The following is a 23,397-nucleotide window of genomic DNA, read 5'->3' as shown; positions in this document are numbered from 1 at the left end:
TTGCCTCCCCAACTTATGGATGCATCACTAGACTTCTCCCCCGTGCTCCAGACTCCCTGGTCTCAAGTAGGGGCAGCCAGTTAACGTCTGCTCAATGCCCACAGACAACTTCCGCTGCTAACTGGGACATCCACCGGGGCTTCTGAGCACCGGAAGGTCACGCCGGTGCTCCGTCATAGAAGCCCTGGTCGCAGTGCTGGCCAGAGAGGAAGATCCAGATCCCCCGTAGCGCTGCAGGAGACCTCTATCAGACCTCTATTTGAGGTCTGATTATAAGACAACCTTAATATAAGACGAGGTGTATTTTTCAGAGTATTTGCTCTGAAAAAACCTTGTCTTATAAGCAAGCAAATATGGTGTGTGTGTATATATATATATATATATATATATATACATCCATCACATATTTAGCATCTTGTGTAGAATTGCAGGACAAACTTACAAACTAATATCAAATGCATGTTCCAGATATTAACCTTGATTGCATATATATTTTATATATAATTACCACCTCGTATAGAGTTGCAGGATAAAATTATATAAAATACATGCTCCCATCATTAAGTCTTAACAGTAAGTAAGGGATGCACCAGTATATCGGTGGCCGAAATATATGCAGAAATAAAAAAAAAACGGCCGAAAATAATCGTCCACAGGGGGTGGGCTGCTTACCTGCGCGTTGGTCGCACAGTGTGCGAGCAGCATCTCGGCCAGGAAAAGCAGGAGCCTAGCGATTCACGTGAAAGCACTTAACGTGACTCTGCTCCGTTCCTTCCTCCTCTGGGGGCGTGGCCAGATAAGTTGTTCGAGAGGAAGCAGCAGGGCCCCTGCAGTAGTCTGCAAGTGAGAGATCTGCAGATCAGGTAAGGGGGTGGAGGAGGGTGTATGAGCAAGTATGTGTGATTTAAGGGAATGAATGAGTATATGTAAATGAATGAGTATATGAGTGTGTGTGTGGGGGGGGGTGGCATTGCATAGGGAGCCTGTAATCACACCCCTATCATGCCCTGGTTCTAGAATGTGCTAGCTGCCTGGGCATATGAGTGTGATTGCTGTTTGATATATATTATATATTGTTATTGATCTTTTTGGGTGTGTTAACCATTTTTACCAAAACCAAAAATGTCTAAATATTCAATTTGAATCCCATTCCAACTTAATAACCTTAGGATGTCTAGTTTGCCATTAAAAAAATCCAATCTGTTCCCCTTTTGTCAAGAATCCTGTTTAGCTTCACCTGAGGGAAAATTTGTATCTTAATTCCCTGATAGTACTGTAATTCAGATTGATTACAGTAAGAAAAATGTTTACTGGCTGTAGATGCAGTGGAATCATATTTTATTATAATTGTTCACAAATTCCATTTCAATGCCCTTATTGTCCTTCCCACAAATTGACTGAAGCATGCAATTAGATAAATGACAGTGTACTGTGATTTTAAAAACTGGACATCTTCTTAGTTACACTAGACACAAATGTTTTACTGTGCCTAACATTACCACAACATCTACATCACCCGGAAAACAACATCTATACATGCCACCCCTAGGTAAGCCATGTAGTTTTCTGTTTAGAAATGATGGAGATAGGAGTCACCGGTACTGCAGCATATATTAGATGTTAACATTTTATTAAAGGCAGGGTCCAGATGTACAATAGATGAATGTTTTCTCAAAAAAGCTGTATGATAAAACCATATTGTGCACTAGATTTCTGCATTCAGAGTTATACAAATTTCTACTTTAACAAAATTTTCAAATTTCCTAAATTCGTATGAATCCTTATGAAGAAAGTGGATTTAAGTGACTTTGAACATGGCATGGTTGTTGGTGCCAGATGGGCTGGTCTGAGTATTTCAGAAACTGCTGATCTACTCGGATTTTAACGCACAACCATCTCTAGGAATTACAGAGAATGGTCCGAAAAACCCATCTGGGCCAGGGGCTTTAGATTTCGGTAATTTATGTATGGTGTTCCTTATTTCTGACAATTGAATAGGGGCCTTTAATTTGGCCAGCTTCGAGCTTATCTGTAATTTACTTTTTGTTATATTTGGCAAATTGTACAGTGAGTTATAACACATCCTAAAGGCTTCACCGATTTGTTTCGGAGTTAAATACTGTTTACCGTTTAAAACAATTTTGTTAATTCTATTTTTATCAGTTCGACTTTTGATTTTATTTGTCAAGGTTTTACTAGCTCTGTTGCTACTGTAGTACCAGTCTTGTTTTAATCTTAATATGCATCTGTTAGTCTTCTCAATTAAATTTTCTTTGATATTAAGTTGAATTAGACTTATCTCTTTAGATATCGAAATTGATGGATGTAACGTAATGCTAGCCAGTTGCGCCAGTTTAATATAAAGGTCAGAAAGGGTCAATCCCTTTGCTTTCTTAACATCTGCACCTTGAGAGAAAACCTTGCATTGATCATTTAAAGGAACACCATAAAGTTACATCAGAAACTTCTCCGTTATCATTAATTTCTATAAATTTATTAGCTAAATTGATATGTTTTTCTTTGAATGTTGGAGATAGTAGTAACGATTCATTAAGTCTCCAGTCGGTTCTTGCTTTAAATTCGTCTTTACTTTTAATTTCTATAAAGACTGGAGCATGATCCGACCGTGTTCGGTTTCCAATGGACGCAAAATTACATATTTCTATTGTTTTACTATCTGAAAAAAACGTGTCGATTCTAGAGTAAGATTGGTGTACCGAAGAGTAAAAAGTAAAATCTTTCACGGAAGGGTTATTTGTTCTCCAAATATCATACAAATTATTACGGGCAAGGAATAACGAAAACGATTTGGCTGAAGATTTCATTTTTCTATCAGGATTCCAACCATATTTCATACCTTTATCCAATTTAACCCCTTGATGATAATTGACGGTCCGGACACGTCACCGGAAAACGAACGGTTAACGATAATTGACGTGCCAGGACCGCCATGACTTTAAACGGGTGCAGAAAGCGATCTACATTTCTGCACCCATATGGTGTTGCTGTAATGCCTCGACCTCGAGGCATTCAGCAACGCCACGATCGGCACTAGGGGCCATGTCTGGCGCCTCCCCGGGGCGTCGACATCCCCCATACATTGTATGGCGGCGGACACCCGTTTTAAAAGAACTCCAGGAGGCTGCAGCACAAATATGTTGAAGAGGGATGAGGCTCCTCTCAACAGCCGAGGTAGGTACCGCTCTGGTAGAGTGAGCGCGGACAAAGGTGGGAGGAGGCAAGCCTTGAGCTAAGAAGGATTCTCTGATGGCTTCCTTTATCCACCTGCTCAGGGATGGTTTAGAAGCTTTAGATCCTTTGTTCCTTCCAAAAAACTGTAGAAAGATATTTTCATCTTTCCTGAAGACACCGGATCTTTGTAGATAGATCTGCAGACATCTGGAGACGTCAAGAGTATGTAGAAGAGATTCTTCTTCTGTTGAAGGATCCGGGTGAAAAACAGGTAGAGAAATTACCTGATTAATGTTCTGAAACGAAGGAATCTTCGGTAAAAAAGCTGGCAGGAACCTTAGGAGAACCCTATCAGGCAGAAATAGGGTGTAAGGCTCAAAGGCACACAGAGCTTGCAACTCACCAATTCTCTTGGCAGAGGTGATCGCCACTAGGAAGGCAGCCTTCCAGGAAAGGTACTTCATGTCCACGCTTTCCAATGACTCGAAAGGGGGAGAGCATAACCCCCTGAGCACGACAGTAAGGTCCCATTGAGGGACTGGTCTCAGGATCTTAGGTTTTAACCTTTTGGCTCCTTTAAGGAACCTCCTGATAAGGGGTTCTTGGGACAGAGGTTTCCCTAAAAAAGCCTATATGGCTGAGGTGTGCACTCTGTGTGTAGAGGGAGCCAGGCCTTAATCCAGTCCGTCTTGGAAGAATTGTAATATGGAAGAAATGGGGGGATCTGAGAAACCCACTTTGTTCTTCGCACACCATAATGAAAAAGAGTGTCTAATCCGGTTGTAAGCTCTATTAGTAGACTCCGCTCTCGAATGAGACAAAGTCCTCAAGACCCCAGAAGAAAGTCCACTATCCTTCAATAGGATTGAGAATTCTCAGATCTAGGCGAGAACCTGTGCCCAGAAACACAGGGTTCTCTGATATTGGAAGCTTCCAGTACAGACCCTGACTCATCCCCAAGAGCTGGGTGAACCATGACCTCTTTGGCCAGAATGGAATTATCGCAATAATCGAGGTCTGGTCTTGTCTGATCTTCATCAATACCCTTGGTATCATGGAAATTGGAGGGAAGATGTAAGCCAGCCCAAACCTCCAAGGGATGGACAGAGCATCTATAGCCCAAGGATTGTCCTGCTGTGTATAGGGAGCAGAAGATCTTCACCTTGGCGTTGAACCTTGTAGCCATTAAGTCGATTTCTGGCATTCCTCACCGAAGAGTAATTTGATGAAATACTTCCTGGTTTAGTGACCATTCGCCTGGAACACTGAGACCCCGACTCAGGCGGTCCGCTACCACATTGAGAGATCCCTGAATGTGGACTGCAGAGAGGTGGGAGAGGTTCTGCTCTGCCCATGATAGGATCATTCCCACTTCCTTGAGAAGAGGTTGAGATCTCGTGCCACCCTGTTTGTTGATATAATAAACCGCCGTCATGTTGTCTGAACGAACTCTCACCGCTTTGCCGCGGATTTGAGGAGCAAAGTGAAGGAGCGCCAGTCTGATTGCTCTGAGCTCTCTGAAGTTTGTAGACATAAGGCTCTCTGGACGGGACCAAATACCTTGTACTGGAATGTCCTCTAGATGGGCTCCCCAACATAGAAGGGATCCGTCCGTGGTCAACAGAATCCAGGCTGGCTGAATCAAGGACCTCCCATCTTTCAGATGCTCCCACCAACAGAGGGAGCGACGGACTTGAGGAGACAGGGTGCACATTTTGTTTGACCCTAATGGGTTGAGATTTCAAGTGCCCAAAACTTCTGATTGGAGAGGACGTAGGTGCCAAAGGGCCCAAGGGACTGCATCCGCAGTCGCTGACATGTGCCCTAACATCTTCATAAGTGTTCTGATGGACACCGACTGAGGGGTCCTTAAAGAACTGCCGGCTCTGACAACCCGATTGTGTCTGTCAAGAGACAGAGAGAGAGTCATCCGGGTCGAGTCAATTATGAACCCCAGAAACTTCCTGGAAGTGGATGGAACCAACTCGGACTTGGTAGTTTACTATCCACCCTAACTGGTGGAGAAAAGCCAGAGCCTGCTGAAGCTGAATACAGAATTTCTGTAGAAGCGGCTTTTAGAAGCCAATCGTCTAAATATGGGATGATTTCTAGGCCTTCTAGTCTCAAGAGTGCTACCACGGCAACTACAACCTTGGTAAAGGTATGAGGAGCAGAGGAGATTCCGAAGGGAAGGGCAGCAAACTGAAGGTGTTTCACTTTGCCACAAAGGGATACAGCCACACGCAGATACTTCCTGTGGGCTTGGCAAACAGGAACATGAAGGTAAGCGTCCTTTAAGTCTATAGAGACCATCGCGTCTCCCGGCAGTAAGATATTTATTACAGAGCGGATGGACTCCATGCAGAATTTCTTTCTCGCTATGAACTTGTTCAAATAGCAAAGATCTATGATCATCCGCCAGTCTCCTGTGTACTTGGGCACTAGAAAGACTGGCGAATAGACGCCGGATCCACGCTCTTCTAGAGGAACTTCCTCCAACGCCTCCTTCTGTATACAGGCGTGGATAGATGCCTCAAGGACTCTTTGCCTCTCGCGCAAGAGAATCCTTGTCAGAACAAAATTCAGAGCCATGCTGGTGGTAAAATGTGTGCATACCAGCATTTAAAATACCCTGGAGTGTCTAGTTTCCAAAAATATATGGTTTTATTGGGCACACTGAAATGGCCCGGCTCAAAGATGTACCAAATAGGGCATGGGCAGCGGATCCCCAAATGCCAAGTTCAACATTGAAAAATGTGCATACCCCAAATGTGGCCCTTTTTCCCCCCAAACAGCCAGGCAAAATCATTCACGTGAGGTATCGCTGTACTCAGGAGATGTTGCTTAACACATATTGGGGTATTTTCTGATAGTGACATTCATACCTGAAGTAAAATGTGTGTGAAAAAACAAATGCAAAAAAATGACTACCACAAAGTTTGACAAAGACTGGTGATAGATACGGTGCATGGAAACAGTTAAAATACTAGCATTTGAAATACCCTGGGGTGTCTAGTTTTCAAAAATATATGGCTTTATTGGGCACACTGAAATGGCCCGGCTCAAAGATGTACCAAATAGGGTATGGGCAGTTGATCGCAACATTGTATCCAAAACCTTGTTACAAATAGAACGTTACAAGGGTATAGCCCGTGTTAACCCTAAGTTGTACAGAATAAACACGCAATTAAATACATACATGCACTTTACATATATATATATATAGGAAAAACAAATATTTTTAACACGTATTTTAATCACAAAGATAAAAAATATATTAGTTAAAAATAGACTTTAATTAGAAATTTATAATCAATTATGTAGTAAAGTGCATTAGATGAAAAATATTTTTGATCTGTATATTATACATAGATCAGAAACTAAAACATTAAAAACAATATACAAAAAATATTAAATCATAACATAATACATTTTGAATATTACATACATATACTATATCAAATGTACAAATAAGAGAAGTTGTACAATTGTGGAGTCGGTCTCAACCCTTGTCAGGCCAGGTGGGCTCTCTTCCTCTCCCGCTTTCCCTTTGTGCTGACTTACCGTCCCAGTTCAAAGAACGCTAAAGCGGACGCACTATCCCGCATGTATACACGACCAGACGAGGAGAGTAGAGCACCTGAACCCATTGTCCCCTCTACCAAGGTCGTTGCCGTCATTCGGTTGCGGGGTTATGCTCCCCTGCTGGATCGCATCACCTGCTCTCAAGGTCAAGCTCCGGATTCCTTGCCTCCAGGGAGATTGTATGTTCCTCCCACTTTGCGGCTCCCTATCCTACGCACGCTTCACGGTGCCAGAACCTCGGGACATGCGGGAGTGGCACGCACCAAGGACTTACTTTCACGGACTTTTTGGTGGCCTCACTGGGGAAGGGACGTTACAGCTTTCGTCCAGTCCTGTACTAGGTGCGCAACCAACAAGTCCTCTCGTACTCGTCCTGCTGGTCTTCTTTGACCTCTTCCTTGTCCCTCGGTTCCCTGGACTCATGTGGCCATGGACTTTATTGTTGAGTTGCCTCCGTCCAAGGGACGTACTGTGATTCTCGTGGTGGTGGACCATTTCTTGAAGATGGCGCACTTCATTCCGCTACGGAAGTTACCCAACGCCTCCACCTTGGCGGACATCTTCATCCGAGAGATTGTTCGGCTCCACGGAGTGCCGTCTGAAATCGTGTCGGACAGAGGCACCCAATTCGTAGCAAGGTTCTGGCGCGAATTTACTAGGTCCTTGGGCATCACCTTGGCCTTCTCCTCGGCATATCACCCTCAGACGAACGGTCTAGTGGAGAGAGCGCATCAACATCTGGAGCAGTACCTGTGTCTCTTCATCAATGACCATCAGGATAAATGGGTCGATCTACTGCCGTTCGCAGAATTCGCACGGAATAACACGCTCCAAGAGTCAACCAGGATCTCTCCTTTTATTTGCCTGTATGGTCTCCATCCACAGTCTCTCCCAGAGACGTTGCCAGTTTCTCCGGTTCCGGAAGAGAGGCTTGCTTCCATCCGTGCCACCTGGTTCACTCTGCACTGGAATGCACCGCTCAGCTCCAGCAATGTCAGGCCTGGCGATAGGGTTTGGCTATCTACGCGGTTCCTGAGACTCTGGGTTCCTTCCATGAAGTTGGCTCCACGGTTTATTGGCCCATTTCCTGTTTTATGTCGGATCAATCCAGTGGCTTACAAGCTCTCGCTGCCCAGAACGCTTTGCATTCCTCGGGTATTTCACGCCTCGTTATTGAAACCTCTGGTCTGCAACCAGTTTACCCGAGGTGCACGTTCCACTGCTGAGACTGCCAGGAGGGCTTCGGAGGGGCGCACTCCTCAGGTCATCCTCGATTCCCGGCGGCAGCAAGGCAGCCTACAGTATTTGGTACAATGGAGAGGTCTGGGTCCCGAGGAGCGTTCCTGCATACCAGCAGCACGACTCTCCGTTCCGCGATTGATACGCGCGTTTCACGCTAGACGCCCTTCTCGCCCTGGTGGTCGCCCTGAGGGCGCCCTTTTGAGAGGGGGTACTGTTACTCACCTGCCCTCGGCTCCCACGTTGCCGCAGCAGCCACCACGCAGGAGAGGGAGCCCACCCTCCAACCCTCGGCCACCTCCGCAACAGCCGCCACGCAGGAGAGGGAGACCCTCCTCCAACGCACGGCCATCTCCGCAGCGGCCGCCACGCAGGAGAGGGAGACCCCCCTCCAACGCACGGCCACCTCCGCAGCAGCCGCCACTCAGGAGAGGGAGACCCCCCTCCAACGCACGGCCATCTCCGCAGCAGCCGCCACGCAAGAGAGGGAGACCCCCCTCCAACGCACTGCCGCTTCCGCCGTCGTCCGCTGAATTGCCGCGCAGGAGAGGCAGACCTCCTGGGACACGGCGTCCTGCTTCGGCGCTCGACCCCCGAACTGCAGGCATATATGAAGGGAGATTATGCCACACTCATGATGGCCGCGATTCCCGGATACCGGAAGTGAGGTCATGACGGTTTGGCGGGAGATTCGATCTTCCCCTGCGGTTCCCTTTTTAAACCTCCTCAGTTCAACCAGACCTTGCCTTCTGATGGTTACCAGTCTCACACAGAACAGAATTATCCCTCTCTGTAACGCTCGGATGCAGCACAGCAGTGTTGCCAAAGCAGTCACAGTGAAAAATGAATGGATCTCTCAGGCAAGCTCTGGCCTTATAAAGGCGGTTTCAGAATTAAAAAAAACAGTAGCACAGGCATTGGACGAGACCCTTAGCGTAATGTCACAAGAGCGAGCTGATTGGACAGACGAGGATCAGCTCACTCCTGTTTGAAGACGACTTTTTAACCCCAGAAAATCTTCTTAAAAGTGGAGGGTCGTCTTATACGCCAGGTACTAACTTAGAAACCCCTAAGAAATGCATCCACCGGGTACTTACCAAGCCGGAGCTTCCCACGAAGCCACCAATCTCTAGGCGCCTCACCTGGGCCGGTCTTCAGGGCCGCGCCGAGGTAGGTGCAAGATCGTGATCTCCCCAACTAGCCCAGTTTTTTGCATGAAGGAAATCAACACAAAAAGGAATTGAGTATATTTAAAAAAGAAAAATCACAACACGAGGATGTAGTCCTAAATCAGGGGGCAAAAGTTTTAAAAGTAATCAGAAAATATCGCTTTACTGAGAATAGTGGATGCGCAAACAGTTGGGGCGCAGAACATAAAAAGGGAAAAAAATAATAGTGCAATATCGCAAAAAAAAACTAGGTAGATGCCTGTCTTTTATGCGTCTTTGGAAATAATCTTCTGTACCAATAAAAGTTACTTCGTAAAAAAAAAATCTTAATTTTAAAACCTTAAAAACAAACAGACTGCAATGGTGTGGTATCTCTGGTAAAATGGTGTAAAGGGTCAGAATGCACTTAGTTATATATGGCACAGTAGCAATCGCTGTGCACATAAGCCTGAATGTCCCAAAGTCCACAAACGTCCAAAGTAGTCCTGATAAGAGCTTTAAAATGGCCCAATCTCTTGTTTCTAGATGCATTTCGCCTTTGGCTTCCTCTGGAGAAGTAAAGAGGTAATCAGTGTACATCTGCGGTGTGTGTTCGGCTTTTAACTGTGTGTAATTTCCGGGTTCTGGATGTCATCACGCAAAGCGTGAAGTGTCATCACTACGTAAGGGCATGGGGCAGGGTCACAAGGGCATCACTCGTTTCCATTCTGCGTAGACTCACTCACAGATTGTACATATAAGGGATGCGAGAGGATGCGAGACAGGAGATGTCATTCGGATTCCGCCGCGTCTGGGATGTAAATGAGGAGATGCCACTCAGACACCATTACGTCCTTGACTCGGACATCCGCCGATGTACATAGGAAGAGACACAAAGGATTGCCCCGGTTGCTGTATCTAAAGCATCCACCTCAAATGCATACTATTTTCGAGATCTGGTAGAGAAAGAATGGGAACTATAGTAAGGAGTTTGTTAAAGGGATATTGGAGTTCTGCTGACCACTTGAAAGTTTGTGTCTGTCAGATTAGACAGGTTAGAGGCAGGATAATGGAAAAAAAGGACTAATGAATTTTCTATAGAAATTCGCAAATCCTTCAAATCTCTGGATGTTTTTGTTTGTGGGTGTGGGCATGCATGGTAGAAACTTTACAGGGGTTCATTTGTAGACTTTGAGGTGGTCCTCAATGTAGTCTTTTAGGACTTTCAATTGTGGCTCAGAGAAAGAGCATATTTGGCCAATAGGTATGAGTGCTCCTGGTAAAAGGTTAATCGGATAGTTGTATGGACGATTTAGTGTACCCACACAAGTTATATATTGTTTTTTCAGGACAAGAAAGGCTTTCTTCAGATTTTTTGATCATATCATCTAATTTCCTGTAAAAAAAAAAAAAAAATGTTGAAAAATCTTTTACTGGTCCAAAAAAGCTAATGAAAAAAACCTGCTAAATAGATTCTACTATTTATCCTGAGTTTAGAAATACTCAATGTTTTATGAGGTTTTTTTTTGCTTTTTTCTGCAAGTTATTGGGCAATAAGCACGAGTAGCGTTTTGCTATTTCAAAACCATTTTTTTTTCCAAATCTGGTCATTCTGCCTCATGTGCTATTTTGTGTATCTTTAAAGCCGGCCAGTGCAATTTATAATCTATCAAACCATTTTTGAAAATTAGCATTTGCAATTAAGTATTTCAAATGCTGGTATTTTAATCATTTCCATGCACTAATTCTACTACTACCCCTTGTCAAACTTTTTGGTAGTAATTTATTTTTGTTTTTTTTTATCACACAAATTGTACTTCTCATGTTTTTCTAATTGAGAGGGAGCGTCTTTCTCTGGACCACTCATGCTTTTCTAATTGGGTGAGAGCGTTTTTCTCTGGATTGAGATTCTCCCTCACCTGTGGACCAATTGAATTGAACAGACACACTAAGGAGTCACAGAGAGCTACACTACATAGGGACAGTTTATTGCTCCCCCAAAAGGCAAGAGTCTAATGAACTTTTTTTTAATTACTGTGCCTCATAACAGAGTCACACTTTGTATTTTTTTCCTATATGTCTTTAGATGTTTAAGCTGGTTGAATATACTAATTCAGTTAAAACTTGACCATTTAGCCTAGGAATTGAACTTAAGGGAAGTTTGTGTGCACAAACACCAGGATGATTTTATGTATCTTTGCGTTTTATGCACGCAGTTCCCTGCTATTATAGTAGATGGTAACAAGTTTGTTAAATTGTTAACCACCAATTCACACAAACAAGTACACTTATACACACCCTCCATTTCTTCTCTTATTTATATCCGAGTGTATATGCTTGTGGTAACAGTGGGGTTTTTAAATCAGTGTACTCGTATGCAGGAACTGAAGAACAAGTACTGATAGTCCGACTCTGCAACGCTTAGTACTCTGCAACGCTCAATATGAGGAAGTAAGTGTGATGGTTCCCAGGTCCCATTTTAAACGTGGATTATGGAGTCTGACCCAAGCCTGACCCAAAATTACGGGGAAGAGAGGTGAATCAACCACTTGAAAGCGTAAGTCTTTTTGGTAATTTTGTCCCAGTGGAACTGCCAGTGGTATGGTCTCAGAGGCAATGGGACCAGACTTCAAATGACTCCCATCCACCAATTGAACGTGAAGGGGTATGGACTTTCTTTTGTAGGGTATTGTGATGGACCGGCAGAGCATGGTCTACAAAACAATCACTGGCTTCGGAATCAATAATGGTAGATATACACATTGTTCTTTCATCCAACCGTAAATAAAAGTAAATGGTAAGGTGTGTTTTGTTGCAGTCCTTGAATAACATTGAAACAATATTACTCACTATTACCCTTACTCACTGATGATTTTGTCTTGGCCTTGCAATCCTTTAGGACATGACCCAGCTTGTCGCAGTTTAAACAGTATAAACATAAGTTATGTCTTTTGTGCATGCATTCATCTGGAGTCAAGGGCCCACTTGTTTCCAGAGGCTTCTCAGCAGATATTGTTGGTACAGGAGAAGAAGGAGGATGTGGCGGTTCTCGCTTGTCAGTATTCTGTGAACATTCTATTGAGCTTAATGGCTAAGGATAAAATAGCATCTAGTGTGTGAGCAGTACCCGCAACAACTAGTTTTCCTTAATGACTCCATTAAGAATTGATTCGGGAGAGCTAGTTCATTGTAACCTGTTTCTAGGGCCAGAGGAGGAAGATCCAGGTCACCTGCAGTGCTGCAGGGGATCCTCCTATCTGGCAGCCGGTGAACATCTTTGTGATGTGCGCAGACAACCTCCGCTTCTATTTAGCCTAATGGAAGTAAGTGGTTTCTAAATGTATGTTGCGCTCTCTGGAGGCAGAGAAGAAGCTGCATGAGGAGTAATGTCCACAGGTGCTGTGGGTACAGGTTGCAGGGCCTGGACTTGATTATGGAGTTGGTTCTGCCCAACTTGCAGATCCTGGACAGATTGATTAAGGGTTGCTAACTGTTGTTTGAGTGCGGGGTGAGTCCATGTAGTGGCTTAGTTAGTTGTTTTGTAATGTCAGAGTCTCTTACAACAGGTGAGTCTAGGAGCAGAAGAGATAGGTGAGGACTTGGGACAGGAGATAGCCAGTGTACTCTAAAGTAAAGCCCAGTTCAAAAGCTGGGAGTTAACAGGGTTAAGAGGGGTCAGCAAGTCAACACGCGGGTGTAAGGATGAATGATGCCTATATTTAGACAGACACCACAGCTTGGAACACACAAGCACTAATTTAGGTCAGAGCAGATGTTATATAGGTTAAGAGGCTGAGGCTCCACCCCCTATGGCTAGTCCTCTCCTTCTCATAGCAGAATCCACCCATCAATGCTGAACTGACAATCAGGAGGCCACATCAGCCCTGACCATATCAACCCAAAAACAGAAACAGCACTCTTGCTCTCTATGCCACACCACAAAAGAATAAATTAGTTTGATACACCTACCCAAGCCACCAAGTTAGATCCTCAACACTGTATACGAGGCCATCATCCCTAGCCACATCACCCTGGGTATTCTAACCACAACCATAAAAGGTTATTTTTAATGGCTCAAACAAATATCTTGGTTGATTGTAATCCAAATCAGCCAATAATATGTTGGGCACTTCATGAATGTTGACATTGTGAGTACCCCTGTATTCCTTTTTTGGTAAAAACAGAGGTCCTTGCCCATATGATAGACCCTAGATCTCCATGCTGACCAGTATACATAATAATACCTCAGACTACAGACCATGCTCATAAAATACCTAAAAAAAGAAACAATAACCTACACCACCAGTCCGAGAGGGGAAATCTTTCTCACCCTACCCCAGGGTCGCCCAGTAACAGCTAAAAGACAGACCACAAAAACCTCACCCAATGGGTTGCAAAAGTTGTATGATAAACATGGCACAGTTCAGATGTAATCCCATCATTGACAGAGCTATCCATGGGAAACTAGAGACGATGAATAAGCCTGCACCTGTCCATCTTGGACACCACACCCTAACAGAGAGATCCTACATTTTGTAAATGGGGAGGGTGCAAATAGTCCTACCCTGGCAAGCCTCCATCTGCAGTTTCTCAGAAACATCTGGATGTGAAAAAGATGATTTTACATTCTTAATCAATTCTGTGGCTTCTGCATCGTCAGACATATTCAACCAAGACAGGTTGAACCACTTCAATAGTGGGTGACTTCCACCACATTCAGTACACTTCAAATTACATATAGCATGTTAAAGTTAAAATGTTATAATCATGAATGCCGATAGATGTCTTTTTTCTGAGGTCTAGAAGCCCAATTTGCAAAGCATTGTCATAGCTGAGATCTACCATTCTTTTAATTCATTTTGTTGCCACGTTTCAATTTCTAGTTTCAAGATGCATTTAAATAAATTGATGCCCATATTGTACTGCATATAAAATATGTGGCATTATTCATTATGAAGGGCCAACAAAAAAACAGGTTGCTCCAGCAAGAAGGGCTGCACTGACCCTACATACTGCATAATTTAATAGGTGAGGATTGGTAGTTTCAAGTGAGATGTCACCATTTACCCACTGATGAGTAATTTAATTTGATGATTTCACATGTAATGCAATGATTATGTAATCAGTATGCCATTGCTGACAATAATACCGTTTAATGTCTTTATAACATGAAATACACAAAAAGCCTCAGATCTTCTAGTCATAAAGAGATATAAGTAATCAGCAAAGGATATTTGTGTTATCACGTTTGTCTCTTTGTGTGTTACTAAATTACAAATACAGGAGGTGATCAACTTTAGTAACAATGCTTTTTGTCTTATTTTTAGGTGAATACATTGTCATGACAACACACTTCCACCTGAAGCGTAAGATTGGATACTTTGTAATTCAGACATACCTCCCATGTATAATGACTGTAATCCTGTCACAAGTATCCTTCTGGCTAAATCGTGAGTCTGTTCCTGCCAGAACTGTGTTTGGTAAGTTAGGCTGATTTTGCCTTTGCTGATATTGTATCAGTGACAAGATTTCAGCAACAGAATACTCTCATAGTGTTCTCACTTCTGTTTCTATTTTTTTTATTCTTTTAAAACATATCCTTTTTGCATTCCACTTCAATTCCTTTTTTTCTGACTTATGTTATGGTTATCTGTCGTTCAGACACTATTCATTAATTATTGGTTCCTTAGATGCATATAATTATTGTTCTTGCTGCTGCGAGCAAACTAATTGCTAAATAGCCAGCAGCCGTTGTGTGGGTTAACTAATATTTCATTTTTAGGGAAAGACTGATAACTTAAGCAACATTCAGTGACCAATAAAAACATGGCCATTATGACCCCTTTAATCTGTTATAGAATGTCACCTCACAGTTTTATAGATACAATAACGTAATGTTTTTAACCACTTCGTGACAAAGGCTGGTTTTACTTTTTGTACCCTTCGTGACAATGGCCGTTTTAACATTTCTGCGCTGCTCGTGTTTAGCTGTAATTTTCTTCTTTCCCGTTTACTGAACCCACACACATTAGATATTGTTTTTTTCAGGACAAGAAGGGCTTTCTTTAGATGACATTGTTTTGATTGTATCATATTATTTACTATTAAAAAAAGTATAAAATATGGTGAAAAATTTAGAAAATTTTGAAAAATCTTTTACTCATCTATAAAAGGTAATGAAAAAACCTGCTAAATAGATTCTACTATTTGTCCTGAGTTTAGAAATACCCAATGTTTTTATGTTTTTTTGCTTTTTTTCTACACATTATGGGGCAATAAGTAGAGGTAGCATTTGCTATTTCAAAGCCATTTTTTCCAAATCTGGTAATTCTTCCCCCCATGTGCCATTTCGGGTATATTTGAAGCCGGCCCACGCAATTTACCCCATCAAATCATATATTTTTGAGAACTAGACAGCCCAGGGTATTCCAAGTGCTAGTATTTTAACCCTTTCCAAGCACTAATTCTACCATCAGCCTTTGTTAAACTTTATGGTAGTATTTTTTTTTGCATTTGTTTTGTCGCACACATTTTACTTCAGGTATGAATTAAAAGGTTCTCGTATATGTCACTATCACAAAACACCCCAATATGTGTTCAGCAACATCTCCTGAGTACAGCGATACCTCACATGAATGATTTTGCCTGGCTGTTTGGGGGCAAAAGGGCCACATTTGGGGCATGCGCATTTTTCAATGTTGAACTTTGGCATTTGGGGATCCACTGCCCATGCCCTATTTGGTACATCTTTGAGCCGGGCCATTTCAATGTGCCCAACAAAACCATATATTTTTGAAAAATAGACACCCCAGGGTATTTTAAATGCTGGTATTTTAACTCTTTGCATGCACACCTTTTACCACCAGAATTTTTTCAAAGTTTGCAGTATTTTTTTTGTGTGTATTTTTCCCCCACACACCTACTTTATGTATGAGTTTACAGCTCCTGGTTTATGCCGCTGTCACACGACACCCAAATATGTCTTCAGCAACATCTCCTGAGTACAGTGATAGCCCACATGCATGGGTTTGTCATTTTTTGGGGGAACGAAAAGGCCACATTTGGTACGTGTGCATTTTTCTAATTGGAAATTAGATGTGTGGCCATCCTTCCCCTCGTGTTATTTGGGACATTGTTGAACCCAGCCAATTCATTTTACCCCATCAAATCATACAGTTTTTTAAAGTAGACACCCCATGGGCATTTAATATGCCAGTATTTTAACTCTTTCCATGCCTCTAGGTCAAGGCATTACAGCAACGCCATTTAGGTGCAGAAAGCGAAAGTAGATCGCTTTCTGCACCCGTTTAAAGACGTGCCGGTCCTGGCGCGTCAATTGTCGTTAACGACTTGATTTTCCGTGACGTGCCTGGACCGGCAATTGTCATCAAGGGGTTAAAGGAGATTCCGGGGCTGACCATGAAAATCACAATACAGTTTCAGTCTTTTAAGGATTTGTAAACTCACAGCATCAAGAGTGCAAAAATCATGGTCTCACAACTATAACTCGCCCAGGCTCTAGGGGGCCTGGGCGATCCCTGCGACCACTTGTCTGCCCCTTTAAAGCTGCTAAGTGCGGGTAATAAAAAAACAGAATCTTAACTCCTCGGTGTAATGATTTAGTGAGGCATGACCCCAGATGGCGGAGTGAGCCAGGCCAAACAGAAACCAAAAGAAAGCCAGAGAACCAGACGGTAATCAGGATAAGCTGAATCAGAATCTAGAGACAAGGTCAACAAGCCAAATCACTACCAGACGAGCAGGAATCAGGAGCCAGGAACGAGGTCAATAAGCCGAGTCAAAACGGAGCAGGTAGTGGAAGTCCCAGGTAGAAATAGGGAGAGATGGAGGCGTTTCCTGCAGGTAGAGGTCACCCGAGGTTATAAGAGTGCGTTCCTGAAGGAATGCGCAATTTCAGGTTTTGTTACTGGTTTGCCGCGTGGCCGACCACGTGGTGAAGCCGCTGGACGGACAGCGGGAGTACTCCCCCCTGCCTGGGAAGCCGCCAGAGAGGGATGCGTAGCTGGAGCAGGCACGGAGCGGGACCAGGAAGGCAGGTAAGTCCTTACATTCTGTATCCATGTGTACTGGATAAAGATGACATTAGTGCTCGGCAGATAATATAGAATAGAATCTTATGTGATGTGATTGAGAGTACATCAGTACGGCAGCACCAGGGAGGGGGGATACAGGCGGCATCACTCCCCAGCGGCTGACTGAGGGCCAAGGAGACAGTGCAGCTGTCCCATCTCTCCGGAGGCAGCACCAGGGAGGGGATACAGGCAGCTCTCACCGTTGAGCTCAAGAGACGTGGCTTGCAATACTTTTGGGGTTACCCCTTTAGCCTCAACGTCAGATCTGGGGACGTTACGTTTTTCCTCAGCTATCACCCGGAACTGTCGGCTTTACTCTGGGATTTACACCTACCTGACATCCCGATTGCTGATTGGAGTTTGCCTGAACTACCTAGGGAGCGCAGTGCTGACCCTCTGCGTAGGGAGGTGGTGGAGGAGGGATCTCGGCGATTCATGCTGCTGCAACCGTGGATCCTTGAATGGGATTGCTCGCAATCCCCGTGATCTGTGATTGTACGATTGTACATTAGTGACCCCTGCTTTATGTGTCACTAGGAAGGACACGGTCTTGTTGTTGGCTCATGACTATGTGTTCTATATTTGGGGCTGACCCTTTGCCTTTCCATTTGAGGCTTTAGCTCGGGACTATAGCTGGGTTCTTTTTCGCCCCTGCAGATGAGCAACCTTCTTGTCCTTCACTCAGGACACTCTGAAATCGGCCGCTGAGGATATCTGTGGACTTGGGGGCATGTTTATTTTTCTTTATGTTTACCTCTGCTTTTATTTATGCTATTTGTATGGCCTTATCGTTTTGTGGCGGAGAGTTTGATACCATCCTCGTATCACGAGGCCGCTTATCGAAATTTTTTACAGGTGACTTGCTCATCTGCCACGAAGCCTAGAGGTGGGGATTGCTTTTGGACTGTTTACCGATATATGTGGTAGCGTACTTTTTTGTATCTATTCTTTTTTTTGACGATTCGGCTGTAATTCACCGAGGGGGATGGGGGTGGGGGACCTTCACAGCTAGGGGATGGGCTTTGGGTGAGGGGTGGTCTTCATTTTGTCATTTGCAGGTGGGAGGGATTTTATGATTTATTGAGGGGTTGTTTTTATTGTACTAGCGGTCGACCTATGTCCACACTGCTGCTTTGTCCGATTTAAGTTTTTAGGCTTGCTGATACTCTCAGAGGTCGCGAACTCCTGCTTGTCGGAAAGTTTTCAAACGTGCAATCCTTTCGGCCTTATCATGCTGGGGGTGTGGACTATAGCAGCTAGGGGATGGGGTTTGGGTGAGGGGTGGTCTTGGTTTTATTGTTTACAGGTGGGGGGGATTTATGATTTACTGGGGGGGGTTGTTTTTATTGCTCTAATGGACCGTATTTGCTGATTATAAGACGACCCCCCAAAATCTAAATATTAATTTAAGAAAAAAACAGCCAAATACGGCTCTATTACTTGGTCTGACCATGTTCCCCTGACCTTGACGCTTAAGTCCCCACTGACTCATCCTACTCAAAGCTCTTGGCGATTGAATGAATTGTTGTTAACAGATGACCTTGCATCTGCAGCTACAGCTGAGACCATACGTGACTACTTTTGACCAATGTGACACCGGATCTACCCCTTCCTATGATCTGGGAAGCACATAAATGTGTTGTCCGTGGGCAACTTATTAAATTGGGTGTGGAAAGAAAGAGGGCCTATGCCCAAAAACTTAGCACTTTGTATTTACAGATAGAGGGGTTGGAGAGGATACACAAGGACATGTTACGAGACGCTGACTTTATGTATCCACTTGAGCGTTGTGCGGAACTCGCTGCCATTCTTAATAGTCAGGCTCAGAGGTCTTTCTCTAGACTCAAAGCCCTTTTTAATGAACATGGCAACAAACCGGGGAAATACTTGGCGACAACTCTCATATACAGGGCCGGCCCAAGACATAATGCAGCCTGGGGCAAAGTTTAAAATGCCCCCCCTTATCTACCCTTCCTCTGCCGCCGCCCCCCCATTAGCTACCCTTCCTCTCCCTCCCTATTATCTACCCTATCCCCCCCCCTTTGTACTTACCTTTCAGCAGTCCTGCGGCGAGTCTCCCTGCTCGGTCTCTTTACCACCGATCTCCTACTCATGACTCCCCTGGAAACGTGGAGGCTCGTAAGTTGGCAATTCGCCAAAACTTGTCCCAGTATTTACCACGTCGGCTGTCCCCGACAGACTCTGAGCAGTTGGAGGTTCCGATTTCTGTGGAAGAATTGGCTAGGACAATTAAGCTTTCTAAATCAGGGAAATGTCTGGGCCCTGATGGCTTATCGTTAGGCTATTAAAAACAGTTTTTGATATTCTGGGTCCACAATTGACATCTGTATTCAACTCTATTCTGGATGGAGAGTCCTTTCATCCACACACTTAAGCAGCCACAATCGCGGCGACCCCGAAAGAGGGTAGGGATGCAGATCTCTGTGAAAGCTACAGGCCTATTTCCCTGTTGAATGTGGCTTTAAAGCTATTCTATAAAATTCTGGCTATGCATATGGGTAGATTTCTCCCGGACTTGATCCATCCTGACCAATCGGGTTTTGTGCCTGGCAGAGAGTGCAGGGACGGAACTATCCGTGCTGTGAATCTTATTCACTTGGCTAAACTATCAGGATCCGGGTCTATTTTGCTGATGCTGAAAAGGTGTTCGACCGGCTTGACTGGATGTTTATGCTCGCGGTGCTTAGAGAAGTGGGGTTCTCATGTGATGGGATGGGTTTCCGCTCTGTACTCTCGGCCTTCGGCTAGGGTATGTGTTAACGGCGCGCTTTCAGAATTGTTCCCCATATCTAACGGTGCTAGGCAGGGATGTCCACTTTCCCCCATGATCGTTGTCCTCTCCCTGGAACCCCTTTTGGAAGAGATTCAGGTCAATCCGGATGTTTTTGGGGTGTTGTGTAGGGTGTGAGACTGTGAACCCCAGGGAGTTGATTGGCATGGCATCTGGGTACAGCTGCTATGCAGATTATACATATGGGTTCCTGGGGTGGAGCAATTGGAGAGCAGGGTGGGCCACTGCTCCGTTCCCCCATTCTGTGAAAAATCCATGCCGGCTTTTCCAGGAGGCTAGAAGTCTGCAGGATCCGGTCCGGGATTCCTATGAGGCCGGCATCAGGCACAGGTGCTGGGCATTAAAAACCCCTTGAGCCTGATAATCAGAGAGACTGTTGGGGGAAGAGGAAGTTCCCTGTGCTCCCAGGGCAAGGAGAGGCCCTGAAGAAGACCATCCCTGAGCCAAGTGAGGCAATACCTGCCTGGACCTGTGTGTGCTGTCTGGGGAGGTTTTCCAGAGCCTGGCTTAGCTGGGTCTGGCGGGGAGGTCAAGTTAGTGGGTGGTCAGTCTGGGCCAGCATCGTACAGTTAGAGAGGGCTCCAATTGGGAGCTAGGTGTTTCTTTTTATGATTTGGTTTTGGGGTTTGAGTTAAAATAAAGCGCTGTTTTGCAACAAGCTGGTGTTCCCAACTCTGATTACCCTAGAGGACTGTGCTTAGGACCCCTAAATGTGACATGTATGTCCCTCATGCTACAGGGTTTGTCACAAGGGGTACACATCATAAAACAATAGCCTTTGCAGATGATTTGGTGTTTACGCTTCCAAACCCCTGTGTATCGCTGCCTGTGCTTCTCTGTGAATTTCGGATTTATGGCCGTCTCTCTAATTTGAAAATTAGTCTGACAAAATCTGTGATTTTAAATATTTCCCTTCCTAGAGCTCGAAAGGTTTAATTTTTCGCCTCTGCTGGAAGCGATTCGGAAGGACATCCGAATGTGGGGATCCTTGTTTGTTTCATGGGTTGGTAGGGTTAATGCCCTTAAAATGAATATTCTTTCCCATATACTAGATCTGCTTCAAGCCCTGCCGATAGCTGTAACGAAAAATTTATTTTCGACATTGCGGTCGCTGTTCCTCTCTTTTATCTGGACAAGAAAGCCTCCTCGACTACCTATGGCCCTGTTGCAGAAACCCAATATGGAAGATGGTCTGGGTCTCCCTTGTATCCGTACCTATTACTTTGCTTTGCCTCTGCTCAGGACTTTGGAATGGAGCTATCGCCCTTCCCATAACTTATGGTTGAATTTGGAGGCAGATGCTTGCTCAGTCCCGATACAGGTTTTTTACCTGGCTCGACTCATCTGTAGCATGAAGACAAGTGGGGGGGAATCCTTTTGTTTTGGCTACCTTGACAGTTTTACATTCTATCTATCGCAAACACCAGCCCCGTGCTCCTCTCCGCCACAATCCAGATTTCCCCCCGGGTTTGTCAGGAGGGACTTTCTTGGTGGCAGCACCGATGTTGTGCTCATACATGCTGGGTCCTCAGATTCAGCCCCTGTTTGCCCTTTTCCCTGGAATCGCCCCAAATGCTCTTCAAGTTCTTTAGTACCTGCAGTTGCATGATTATGTTGCTTCCATTCCACAGAAACATAGCTTTTGTTGAACAAAGCTAAAGCCCTGATCCCCCTGATTCCCGTCTCCTCCTTCTGTTCGGGAATGGGTGGTGCGGGTCAAGGACGGACGGGTTATGGAGGATTTGGTGGCCAGATCCGATAGTCTTGGCGAACGCCATTGTCGTACCTGGTTTTATTGGTCACGATTCTTGGCAGATCCTTCCACTCAGACGCTGTTCTGTAGATGTATTTCTCCCTTGACTAGGACAGTCTCATGCTTGTCATCACTGTCCTATGGCCTATCCTGCTGCGTCAGGATCATGATGTGTATTTTTGTCTCTCTTGACCAAATTCCGGTGCTGGCAGCAAAAAACATAAACTGGGTCACATGCAATAGAGTGTACAGCTGGATCCCTTCATTCTATAATTTCTTAAACTTTTGACAAACGTCCTATATCTTGTGGCTCGACACAATAACTGTAGCATCTATTCTGATACTTTGAAATCGAGGCTGCGTGCAACCAAAGCTGCAGGAGAAGTAAGGAGTACTCCTGATGGAAGGGCATGTGGGGGTCTGTATGTGAGCATGGATGTCTATGTGGGTGAGAAAAGTATAATTAAAATAAAATGTATTGGCATCTCGGAGTTTAATTGCAAGCTTTCAAGACCAAGTTGTTAGGTCTCTTCCTCAGGCCCTAATGAAGGTAAAACAAAATTTCCTAAATATCCCTAAATATATATATATATATATATATATTGTGACAGAAAGCAGGGGGTGATAATGGAAGGAGTTTATATATCCCCTTATATTTTGCGGGGTGGTTACCCACAATAGTTTCTACTAGCCCCAGGGAGATGTATTGTTAAGAATGTAATTATTGATATTTGTTATTTGTGTATTTTGTGTAAAAAGAAAACACAGAGGCTATGGTCAGGCAAGCCGCATTAGCTCAAGCTGAAGCTCATCAAATGATCAGAGAGGAGCAGCAAAATGCCATCTTGTGCCATGCAGCAAGAGATCCAGGTCCTATCTGAGAGGCTTACCAGGGACACCGCAGAAGGACTGCAAGGTCCCAAGGTAATCAGAGCCTACAGATGATGTTTAGGCCTACCTTATGGCATTTGAGCGAACAGCGGAGAGAGAAGGCTGGCCTGTGGCTAAATGGGCAAGCTTAGTAGCACCGTTTCTAAGTGGAGAACCCCAAAAGGCATACTATGATCTGAAACCAGACCAAGCAAGGGATTACAACAAGCTAAAACGTTTGGGAGTTACAGCCGCTATCCGCGCACAGAGATTTCACGCCTGGATGTACGGCCCAGGAAAAGCCGTTCGGTCACAGATGTTTGATTTGATACATCTCGCCAGGAAGTGGTTACAGCCGGAGGTCAATTCATCAAGCTACATAGTGGAGCAACTAGTGATGGACCGATTTTTGAGAGGTTTACCAGTTACTCTCCGCTGGTGGGTCAGTCAGAGCGACCCCCAGACAGCTGACCAGTTGGTTGCTTTAGTAGAGCGGTACATTGCAGCCGAAGAAGTCATTTAACATCCTGCAACGGAGCGACCTCGAAACCTAAAAAGCCCCAGCAAATATGGTAAGACTGCTCCGGGGAAAAGGGGGACTTTTGAAGAGCAAGTAGGCTCTTACAATTCCAGGGACATAACGCCAAGAGAAAGAGGTTTTTTCATGCAGGAAGAACCTACAAGGGACACTAGAATGATAAAATG

The 23,397-nt window shown here is 44.5% G+C and overlaps 1 protein-coding gene across 1 annotated transcript in view; it reads left to right on the top strand.

Annotated features, from left to right (window-relative positions):
* LOC128503631 (gamma-aminobutyric acid receptor subunit alpha-3-like) overlaps window positions 1–23,397 on the top strand; it is a 210,714-nt gene that overhangs the window by 161,548 nt on the left and 25,769 nt on the right. The window contains exon 8 of the mRNA XM_053473782.1: window positions 14,492–14,644. Within this exon, the coding sequence (XP_053329757.1) occupies window positions 14,492–14,644 (153 nt within the window). The remainder of the gene's footprint in view (window positions 1–14,491; window positions 14,645–23,397) is intronic.

The sequence above is a fragment of the Spea bombifrons genome, chromosome 8, assembly GCF_027358695.1.
Source record: "Spea bombifrons isolate aSpeBom1 chromosome 8, aSpeBom1.2.pri, whole genome shotgun sequence".
Taxonomy (NCBI): domain Eukaryota; kingdom Metazoa; phylum Chordata; class Amphibia; order Anura; family Pelobatidae; genus Spea; species Spea bombifrons.
The sequence above is the reverse complement of the archived record's forward strand: the minus strand, read 5'-3'. Positions and strand labels throughout refer to the sequence as shown.